Source organism: Podarcis muralis, chromosome 5 (assembly GCF_964188315.1).
Source record: "Podarcis muralis chromosome 5, rPodMur119.hap1.1, whole genome shotgun sequence".
Taxonomy (NCBI): Eukaryota; Metazoa; Chordata; class Lepidosauria; order Squamata; family Lacertidae; genus Podarcis; species Podarcis muralis.
In genome coordinates, this window is record NC_135659.1 from 100,794,677 (window position 1) to 100,804,723 (window position 10,047).

Below are 10,047 nucleotides of genomic sequence, written 5' to 3' on the forward strand. Positions count from 1 at the left end.
GTTTTTTATCTTATATTATAGAAATGTTCATCCAGGTTTTTTTTCCTTTACATTTTTTGGGGGCCCCCAAGAGAGTGGGGCCCTAAGCTATAGCTTGTTTAGCTTATATGTAAATCCAGCACTGTCCGGGTCTCACTGCTACAGCTTGGAAACTTCTGCCTTCAAATAAGGCAAGCAGCTGACACAGCCCTCTCTGCTGGCCAGGACCTGAACCTGAGGACGCCAGAGAAAGATCTGCATGGGATGAAGCTTGGCCAGCCCAGCCCAGTTTGACATGTCTCTTTAGACCCAGCTAAGGAGCACCCAAGAAGGGCTGGCCTCACAAACAAGACTGGTTGTCCCCTTGTCCAGCCCCCTCCCTCTCTGCCTACACCTCTGTGCTTGGACAGGTGCTGCCTGGAACATAGACATAGCAGTCAAATTTCAGATTTGAAAATAAGGGATCAGCAGCCTCACCTGTCCCGGGGACAGTCTATGGGATATCTAACAATGCGGGATAGCAGTGGGAAGCAGCAGGAAATGGTGCTGGAATAAGGGAATTTCCTGGTGGGGAAAGGGAAGGTTGACAGCTATGAACATAGATCCACCAACCAAAATCCATTTCTTTATTTCTTTATTTGAGTATTTAGAAAGCACCAACTCATCAACAGAGAGACTAGATGACCCTTGGCATGGGCGTAGCCAGGGGGCGGGAGGGGGCAGCTGCCCCCCCTAAATCAATAAAAAAATTAAAAAATACATAGCTAGCAAAGATCCTGGCTATGCCCATGACTCTTGGGGTCCAACTCTACAGTTCTAGGATTCTAGGAACTTAACACTCAGGAGGCGGCCAATATCTGCCTTTTTCTGCATCTTGGACATAAGGTGACATCTTTTTCTCAGTGGGCACCTGCCTTGCATGGCTCAGTTTCCAAATGGGGGAGAGGATCTGCTATGAGCTTTGCTTGGACAAATGCAGTTTTTGCTTCACGTTTCCTTGGGATGGGGAGCACAGCCGTATATCCTAGCAAAGCCCTTCTCCCCTTCCAAAGCGCAAACAAGTGCATCTCACGCCACTCAGGTCGTCACCGAGGTCAGGAACAGCTGCAGGGGAGCAGGCAGTGGGGGCTGCAAGCAACAATTGGGGAGCAACGGAAACCACGAGAGGGGGCAGCCACATCAGCGGGTCATCCAGCAGCGCTCCTTGGGTAAAATGATCTCCTTCCTTGGAGGTTTATCAGCAGAGGTTTGATGGCCACCTGTCAGAGATTCTGCATTGCAGCAGGTTGGACTAGAACTAGACTTCACCACAGGATCAAGGATCTACGAAGATGTGGACCAAGAGGCCTGAAGCAAAAATTCTTGGTCTCCCCTGCCAAGACTATCACTCTGGAAACAGGAAACAGCAGAGAAGTGTCAGACGGGGGTTAAGTATCGATTGTGACACGGGCTTTCGACACAGGTATTGCTTTCATGCAGAAACATGTTGGACGCATTGCAGAGGGTGAGGCATTCCCAGGAACCCACGATCAAGGAGCTGGCAGGTTGGAGAGCAGGCAGAGCGCGCACCCAGGATCCCTTGCTCCTCTCATCCCATTTTCCGAAACAGAGTCAAAGATGTCAGGGGTCTCTGAGCCCCTTCTCCACCAGGCCAGGAAGGAAGGTGCAGCTGCTGAGAGGAGGACGGAGTCAGGTCTCGCAGCGAGGGGACAGGTCTGCCCCAATGGCTTTCTCAGTCTAGGCTGTCCCTGGAAAAGAAAAGAGGACAATTTAGAGAAAGGGCAAGTCATGCCCTCCTCTGGAGCTCGGTGGGTCCAAATATCAATAATAATAATAATAATAATAATAATAATAATAATAATAATAATAATAATAATAATAATAATTTATTTATACCCCACCCATCTGGCTGGGCTTCCCCAGCCACTCTGGGCGGCTTCCAACAGAGTATTAAAATACAGTGGTCTGTTAAACATTAAAAGCTTCCCTAAAGAGGGCTGCCTTCAGATGTCTTCTAAAAGTCTGGTAGTTATTTTTCTCTTTGACATCTGGTGGGAGGGCATTCCACAGGGCGGGCGCCACTACCGAGAAGGCCCTCTGCCTGCTTCCCTATGACTTGGCTTCTCACAGTGAGGGAACCGCCAAAAGACCATTGGCGCTGGACCTCAGTGTAGCCCCACGTAGAGCACATTGCAGTAATCCAAGTGGGAGATAACCAGAGCATGCACCACTCTGGCAAGACAGTCCGCAGGCAGATAGGGTCTCAGGCAGATAGGGATCCCCTGCACAGCTGGATAGCTGCCCCAAGAAGCTCCAAAGAAACACTCCAGCTGCTCCATCCTCCATATTACACCCCTTCAGAGATTTGATGACGGCGACCATATAGGAATCTAGGAAACTACCCTATACTGAATCAAACCAATGTTCCATGTATTGTCTACACCAGACTTCCTCAACCTTGGCCCTCCAGATGTTTGAGACTACAATTCCCATCATCCCTGACTGCTGGTCCTGCTAGCTAGGGATCATGGGAGTTGTAGGCCAAAAACATCTGGAGGGCCGAGGTTGAGGAAGCCTGGTCTACGCCGACTGGCAGCAACGGCTCGGCAGGAGTTCAGTTAGGAGTCACTCTCAACTCCACCTGGAGGTGCCATTGAATCTGGGATCTTCTGCTTGCAAGATAGATGCTCTTACCACTGAGCTATATCGCCCTTCCTCATATCACCTCTCAGTCATCTCTTCTCCAGGCTAAACACACCCAGCTCCCTCAACCGTTCCTCATAAGGCTTGGTTCCCAGGCCCTTGATCATCTTGGTCACCCTCTTCTGCACACCTTCCAGCTTGACCATATCCTCCTTAAGTCATGGTACCCAAAACTCTGGTTGGGATCTGGCCAAGGCAGAATAGACTGCTCCTATTGTTCTGGGCACTAGACTTCTGCTGATGCAACCTGGAATAGCCTGCGCCTTTTTTGCCGCAGCATCACACTGTCAGCTCATGCTATGCTTAAAAGTGCGTACTCACGGGACTTCCCGCAGGTTCGGATGCAGTCGTCTACCGTGTCAAAATTGTTCTTATTCCCACCGCAGCCGCCATAGACGAACTGCTCGCATTTCTGGGTGGAGGCGTTGTAGAAGTAGCGAGCAAACATCGCCTTGCAGTTTCCGCAGACCGAGGGCAGGCGGCAAAAGTCTGTGGGGTCCAGAGAGAGGGAGAGAAGGGAGGGTGCAAAGCAATGTGAGGCAGGCCTTAGGAGGAAGGAAACATCAGAAGGCCCCCACCTTCGTTGGCAACGCTCGGTTTCTACCCTATTGATCGATCTTCTTGGCACGCAGGGGAGAAAGAAGGACGGAGGAGAATTCTTTGCATAACCGGACAGACTGGATCTGGAAATGCGCAGGCAAACTCAGGGAGGCTTCAGGTGTTGATGCTCAGGCATGTGCTGGCTGGTGACAAATGTCACCCTCGGGTGGAAAAACCATGGCTGAGCTCATGCCCCAAAAATGCCAGCTGTCCTCGCCTTCCTTTTCAGTTCTCCTGCTCCAAATTGTGCCTCAAGGTTTTAGAAAGAGCAAACTTCCAGAGAATTGTTGCATAAGACAAGGTGATACTTAAACACCGCGGTCATATTTCTCACATAAACCAATTTTAAAAGTGGGATAGCCCAGGAGTCAGCGCTGGATTTACGTATAAGCTAAACAAGCTATAGTTTAGGGCCCCACTCGCTTGGGGGCCCCAAAACAATTTAAAGGATAAAAAAAACTGGATGTGCATTTCCAAAATATAAGATTAAAAACAAATATAATAAAACCTACAAACAGCAACAGTGTTTTGTGTTGTATAGGCTCCTGTTTGTTATGTGCAAACGGCTTGAGATACCTATTAGGTCAATAAATGACCATATAGCAACGCAAAAAACAGCGACAATTTGTTCTTGGCAAAGGACAGCTGGTCATATAAAGGGCCCCATTACCTTCAGGAGCTGAGAGCCTCATCAAACCTAAATCTGACCCTGACAGGAGTACAAACAAAGGGATGGAAACTACGGAACTCACTTCTGCAGGAGACGGTGGCAGCCACCAACTGATAGCTCAGTCAGCAGAAAGCATGAGACTTTGGGTCGTGGGTTCAAACCCCATTTTGGGCAAAAGATTCCTACATTGCAGGGGGTTGGACTAGACCAGGGGTAGTCAACCTTTTTATACCTACTGCCCACTAATGCATCTTTCTTGATGGTAAAATTTCCTTACCACCCACCGGTGCTCGATGGAAGGAATTCAGCTTGTGTTGTAGAACCCACCACCGCCCACCTAGAATCCTGAAACACCCACTAGTGGGCAGTAGGGACCAGGTTGACAACTCCAGGTCTAGATGATACCTTGTTGTCCCTTCCAACTCTACAATTCTGTGATTCTATGAAAAAGGCTTAGCCAATTTCATGGAGGATAGGTCTGTCCACTAGCCATGATAATAATAAAAATAATATAATAATAATTTATTATTTATACCCCGCCCATCTGGCTGGGTTTCCCCAGCCGCTCTGGGCGGCTTCCAACAGAACACTAAAATACAATAACCTATTAAACATTAAAAGCTTCCCTAAACAGGGCTGCCTTTAGAGGTCTTCTAAAAGTCTGGTAGTTGTTTTTCTCTTTGGCATTCCACAGGGCGGGCACCACTACCGAGAAGGCCCTCTGCCTGGTTCCCTGTAACTTAGCTTCTCGCAGTGAGGGAACCGCCAGAAGGCCCTCAGCGCTGGACCTCAGTGTCCGGGCAGAATGATAGGGGTGGAGACGCTCCTTCACGTCTACTGGACCGAGGCCTCCACAGCTGGAAGCAATAGCGCTCCTGAATATGAGTTGCTGGAAAAGGCAGGAGGGGAGATCGGCACTTCTTTTGTTCTTTTGTTCTTTGTTTTTTAAAAAACACACACTATAATTTTGCTCCAAATTTGCTTTTGAATATGTGCAGAAGTTCCTTTCACTTTGTACCTTTGAGGTACAAAGCTTGCTCTCTCACACACACAAAGTTGGGAGGGCTTCAAGTCACACCTGCACAGGTGGGTTTTCCTGCCTATGAACAGCCACAGGTGCGTTGGCAACAGCTGGCAACAGACAGCTGGTGATGCGCAGCTCTGTGTTGTGCTGAGGAAGGTGAGGACGATGGAGAAATTCGTGGCATTTGCATCATCCTGGTTCTGAGATGTTGTTTTGGTGTAATGTTGCCAGCCTGGCCCAGCCCTCCTCGTGATGCAGTCAGAGGTGGTTCCCACCCAGCGCAAGACACAGAACCACAAAGAAACGTGAGGCAAGCCACGCTGAAGGGTGTGGGGACACAGGTCAGCCTCTTTCTCCCTCCCTCCCTTCCCGAGACACAGGTACTCACACCTTCAAGGTGAACATCTCAGGTGTGAGGAGGGATTTGGCACAGGAAGCTACTGGCTGGTTTCCAGATTCCATTGCAGCCACTGCTACGCAGAGTGGAGAATTTCTGCAGGCACGGCTCCCTTCGCCAACGCAGCGCCGTGCTTGGAGAAATTGTACCTGTTGGAATTCTCCCCATTTTGGAATGTTAAGAGCAAGGAAAGTCTGCCCTGTAGGGGAGCGCAGCAAGGAAGCCGGGTAAAGCACCCCTCAAACCTCAAGCAGTTTACACTTGCCACACGTCTGTGTCCTGTAGAAGGAAAACTACAATTCCCATTTCCCATTGGTGGGGTCTCCCAACACCTCGATCTCTCCGTTCCCTGTAAGTCAGGGCCACCGAAGAATGAGCGATGTTCTGAAGACTGATTTTCAAAATTGCATTTTGAAGGTCCCTTTTAAAACACACGCAAACCCTGTGGTGACTTGAGCTGCTGGGAATCTTCAACTGATCCCTGCATTACAGGACGACGCCTGTCAGTCCCTGAACTCTACAATTCTATGACTTTTCAAAGGCAGAAATTATCCAGTTGTTGCTTGAGAATCCCGCACCCAATATTATTTTTCGCACTTTGAACATGACCGGATGCAACCTTCAGGAGATGAACCAGGCCCCTAAGAAACCCACGGCTCTCTCCAACCAGCCGAGACTCCTGGCCCCCTCCTTCTACTCCTCACCTGCCCCCATCCATCGCTTTTGTCCCACGTGGAGGATGCTGCCTGGGCACTCTGTGGGACCCTGAAACCTTCCTCCTCCCTCTGGTCAGCCCCAGGCCAGAACATGCAGCTGGCCTGGAAACCCCAACTTGCCAAGCCCTCGCTGAGCTGGGGTGTTTGGGCGGCTGAAAGCCAGTTCCCCATGCTGACTAGATCAGTGGGTCCCAAAGAGGCCAGTACTGCCCCCTGAGAGGTGCGGGGCTACCTAGGGCTGTTAGCCACAGTGGCTATGCTTTGCAGTTTAGAAATCTCATGAAATAAATAAACAAATGGGTGGGGGAACAGCACTCAGTGGCAGGGAGGCTTCTTGCAATTCCCAAATAATAACTGACTTGCACCTGCACCTTTTGCATAGACTGGAAGTTAATAATATTAATATTATTATTTATTATTTATAATAATAATATTCCCCAGACACTCTGGGTGGCTCCCAACAAAATATTAAAATACAATAACCTATTAAACATTAAAAGCTTCCCTAAACAGGGCTGCCTTCAGATGACTTCTAAAAGTCTAGTAGTTGTTTTTCTCTTTGACATCTGGTGGGAGGGCGTTCCACAGGGCGGGCGCCACCACCGAGAAGGCCCTCTGCCTGGTTCCCTGTAACTTGGCTTCTCGCAGGGAGGGAACCGCCAGAAGGCCCTCAGCGCTGGACCTCAGTGTTAGTGACCCTTGGAATTTAGTATTCTAGCAGTTTTCTAAAAGAAAATTTTAAAAAATCTAAGCAATTTAAGGGCCGTATAAGGTACAATGTCTTAGTGTTCCAATCCAAAGCATTTCCACGTAAGGCTCTGAATAAAGGTTGAATATCATGTTTAAATCACATTTGTCTATATGATTACAGCCAATTGGGGGGGAGGGACCCAATAACATGATTCAGTATAGCAAAAAAAGGGGGGGGAGAATCTGCACCAATCATGTACAATATCCTTTAGGAGTCCAGTGGTGGGGTGCAGAAATTTATCGAATGTGAAAGAAAGCGAGAATTGAAGAATAGGGTCTCCCATTTTTGCCACAATAACTTAGGAAAGCTTTGGTGGGGTGAACTTTTTAGATTGCCTGCCTCCCACGGACACCCCCCAAGACACAGAAAAGAAGCGGCAAGGGGCAGACAGGTAGGGGCCCCACCCAGCACCCCACTCACCAATGACGGCTTCCTGGCAGACGTAGCCACAGTCCCCTGGGCAGCACTTCTGGGTGCCCGGGCACTGGGAGTCATTGTCACAGGTGGAACAGGACTTGTTTTGGAGGCAGGCGCTACAGTTCCTCTCTTCAAAGATGTTCGCCACGGGCGGCACGTTGTAGCAGTAGCCGTCCTTGCCGTCCTTGCCTGCAAGAGCCACAGGTGAAGCTCACCAAAGGGACGGGGAAGGGCAGTCAAAACTATCAAGGGGGTGGAGCAAAGGTTGCAGCCTTTGGGACTTTTGGGTGGCCAGGTGATTGTCTACACTTCCACTTGTACTGTGTCTACAAAGCACGGGTCCAAACAGTTTTGCTTTTGTCTCACCGCTTTCCCCTGGAAAACCTGCTCTTTAGGGATCAATCGGAACAAATGGCAGTTTGTGGAAAACCTGATTGCTGTTTGTTCCAATTCAGCGCTAAAGACTATGTTTTCCCAGGGGAAAGCAGTGGGGCAAAGAGGCGTGCATAAGCCCTGGGAGGCAACATGTCGAAGTTTATAAAACAATGCCTGGCTTGGAGAAAGGGGAAAGAGAAAAGTCTTTCTCCCTCTCCCTCTCTCTCTCTCTCTCTCTCTCTCTCTCTCTCTCTCTCTCTCTCCTAATACGAGAACTCATGGGCATCCTATGAAGATGAATGTTGGAAGACTCAGGACAAGTAAAAGAAAATCCTTTTTCACACAGTACAGAGTTAAACTGTGGAACTCCCTGCCACAGGAGACAATGAGGGCCACCAAGCTGGACGGCTTAAAAAGCGGATTAGAGAAATTCATAGAGAGGGCTCTCGCTGGCTACTAGCCAGGATGGCTCTGATCAATGCTTCTCAAAGCCACTTGCTGGGAACCTCAAGAGAGGAGAGTGTTCTCATGCTCTAATCCTGCTTATGGGTTTTCCCATAATGAACATCTGGTTGGCCACTGTAAGAACATAATGCTGGACTAGGTGGGTCACTGGCCTCATCCAGCAGGATTTGCTTATATTCTTAAGAGACCCACAAAGGGTCACTTACATAAGCCACTTTCCAGAGCACCCCTCACAAAGAAGTGCAAGAGGTAACAACATAAGATGAACCACGTAATACCTCTTCTGTATTTGTAAGAACTTGGTTGTTTCGTATGGCAGCAGTTTCACTTTGGAACTCCCTGCCTATTGATGTCAAGCAGGTCCCTTAGCTCTGTTCTCTTTGGCACCTAAAGACGGCAGCTGGTGCAGAAGGGGCCCTGCCCAGGCTGTGCCCCTATGCGCACACAGTCCCCCGCCCCATAAAGCATCATCAGTTCCAAGGGAAGATATATTGGGGAGCAATGCTCAGATCACCTGCTGCTTGGTGCACACCCCTAAAAACAAACAGCCCCACCCCAGCCTGGACAGCCCACCTTGTGGGGCATCTATATAAACACTGTGCCAGAGGGGTCCCATCATTTCCTGGCCTGGACCCACAGACCACTGGTGGAGAGAGAAGGAACGCCATACCACAAAAGACTCAGCTGACTCAGGTGTGCGTCTTGGGGATGGGGGTGGGGTGGAAAAGGAACTGCAGAGCAACAGCCAGGAGAAGAGAAGGCTGAAAGGTGACATGAGAGCCACCTGAGGGCCATCACCTGGAAGATGGAGTAAGCTTGATTTCTGCTGATCCAGAAGGGAGGACTTGAACCCATGGCTTCAAGTTACAAGAAAGGAGATTCTGACCAAACCTTGGAATGGTCTCCTTCAGAAGGTGGTGGACTCTCTTTCACTGAAGGTTGGGTTGCCATATGTCAGGGATTCTGGAGCTGTGATTCCTGCATTGCAGGGGGTTGGACTAGAGGACCTTTGGGTCCCTTCCATCTCCACAATCCTGTGTTCCAGTGACCACCCAAGGTGTCCCCAGCCCAGCCTCAGAGGCCCCAAGCTCCCCTCTGACCACTTCGACTCACCTTCTGCTTCCTTGGCGTCCAAAGAGGGCATGCAATGGGCCCCCAGGGCCAGCAGGGCTACGGAGAGGAGGAGGAGGAGACCACCTGCCTTCATGGTGCTGTCAGAGCCGTGTCTGAGCGCTGCCAGCCGAGCCCGGTGGCTTTTAAAGGGCCAGGCAGGCGGGGCCGGCTCACGGGGGACGCGCTAAGGCTTGTCACAAGCCGGCTCACTGGATTCCCTTCTAATCCGGCCCCAGAGCAACAGCCCTACCCAGGTCGGCGTATTCCCAAACACGGGGGAGGCGTCACAGGGCGACACCCGGCCGCAGGGAGACCAGTCAGACTGGAGCCTGGCAGGGGGAGGGAGCTGTCAATCTCCACTCTCCAGGTTTCCCATTTTTCCCAATCCTAATTTCAATTGTCCACATTCATGCAGCAATTTGCAATATATGTGTATTTAGTCCTCCTAAAAGCTCACTAGTGTTTTAGGATGAATTTCACCTGACAAAGGGATTTTTGGGTGTGGTTTTCACTCCTTTCATTTTTATAGATAGATATAGATAGATGGATAGATGGATAGATAGATTAGATAGATATAGATAGATAGATAGATAGATAGATAGATAGATAGATGATAGATAGATAGATATAGATAGATGATAGATAGATAGATAGATGATAGACAGACAGACAGACATATGGCAATGTAATTATCATTGTTTTAAAATTGTGTTTTGATACTGTGACTCATCTTGGGACCTTCGGGTGGAGGGCAGGAAATTCTTAATAATAATATTTCTAATACTAATAATAATAGCATTTCATTATACTAATATAACGGATTTTGTGTGCAGTTTT

General features: G+C 49.2%; 1 protein-coding gene across 1 annotated transcript; it reads right to left on the reverse strand.

Moving 5' to 3' along the window:
* Positions 1-596: 596 nt before the first annotated feature.
* Positions 597-9,455, reverse strand: SPINT4 (serine peptidase inhibitor, Kunitz type 4). Its single transcript, XM_028735665.2, has 4 exons — positions 9,211-9,455; positions 7,261-7,446; positions 3,004-3,171; positions 597-1,727 (listed from the first exon to the last, which is right to left on the reverse strand). Exons 1-4 carry the CDS (start codon positions 9,302-9,304, stop codon positions 1,717-1,719), a joined length of 459 nt encoding a protein of 152 aa, XP_028591498.1. The 5' UTR covers positions 9,305-9,455; the 3' UTR covers positions 597-1,716.
* Positions 9,456-10,047: the final 592 nt, after the last annotated feature.

Coding starts and splice junctions, on each gene's coding strand:
- SPINT4 (XM_028735665.2), bottom strand. CDS start 9,304: ATGAAGGCAGGTGGTCTCCTCCTCCTCCTCTCCGTAGCCCTGCTGGCC. Junction 7,447..9,210: donor GGACGCCAAGGAAGCAGAAG/GTGAGTCGAAGT, acceptor TGGCTCTTGCAG/GCAAGGACGGCAAGGACGGC. Junction 3,172..7,260: donor CTGCCAGGAAGCCGTCATTG/GTGAGTGGGGTG, acceptor TGGACCCCACAG/ACTTTTGCCGCCTGCCCTCG.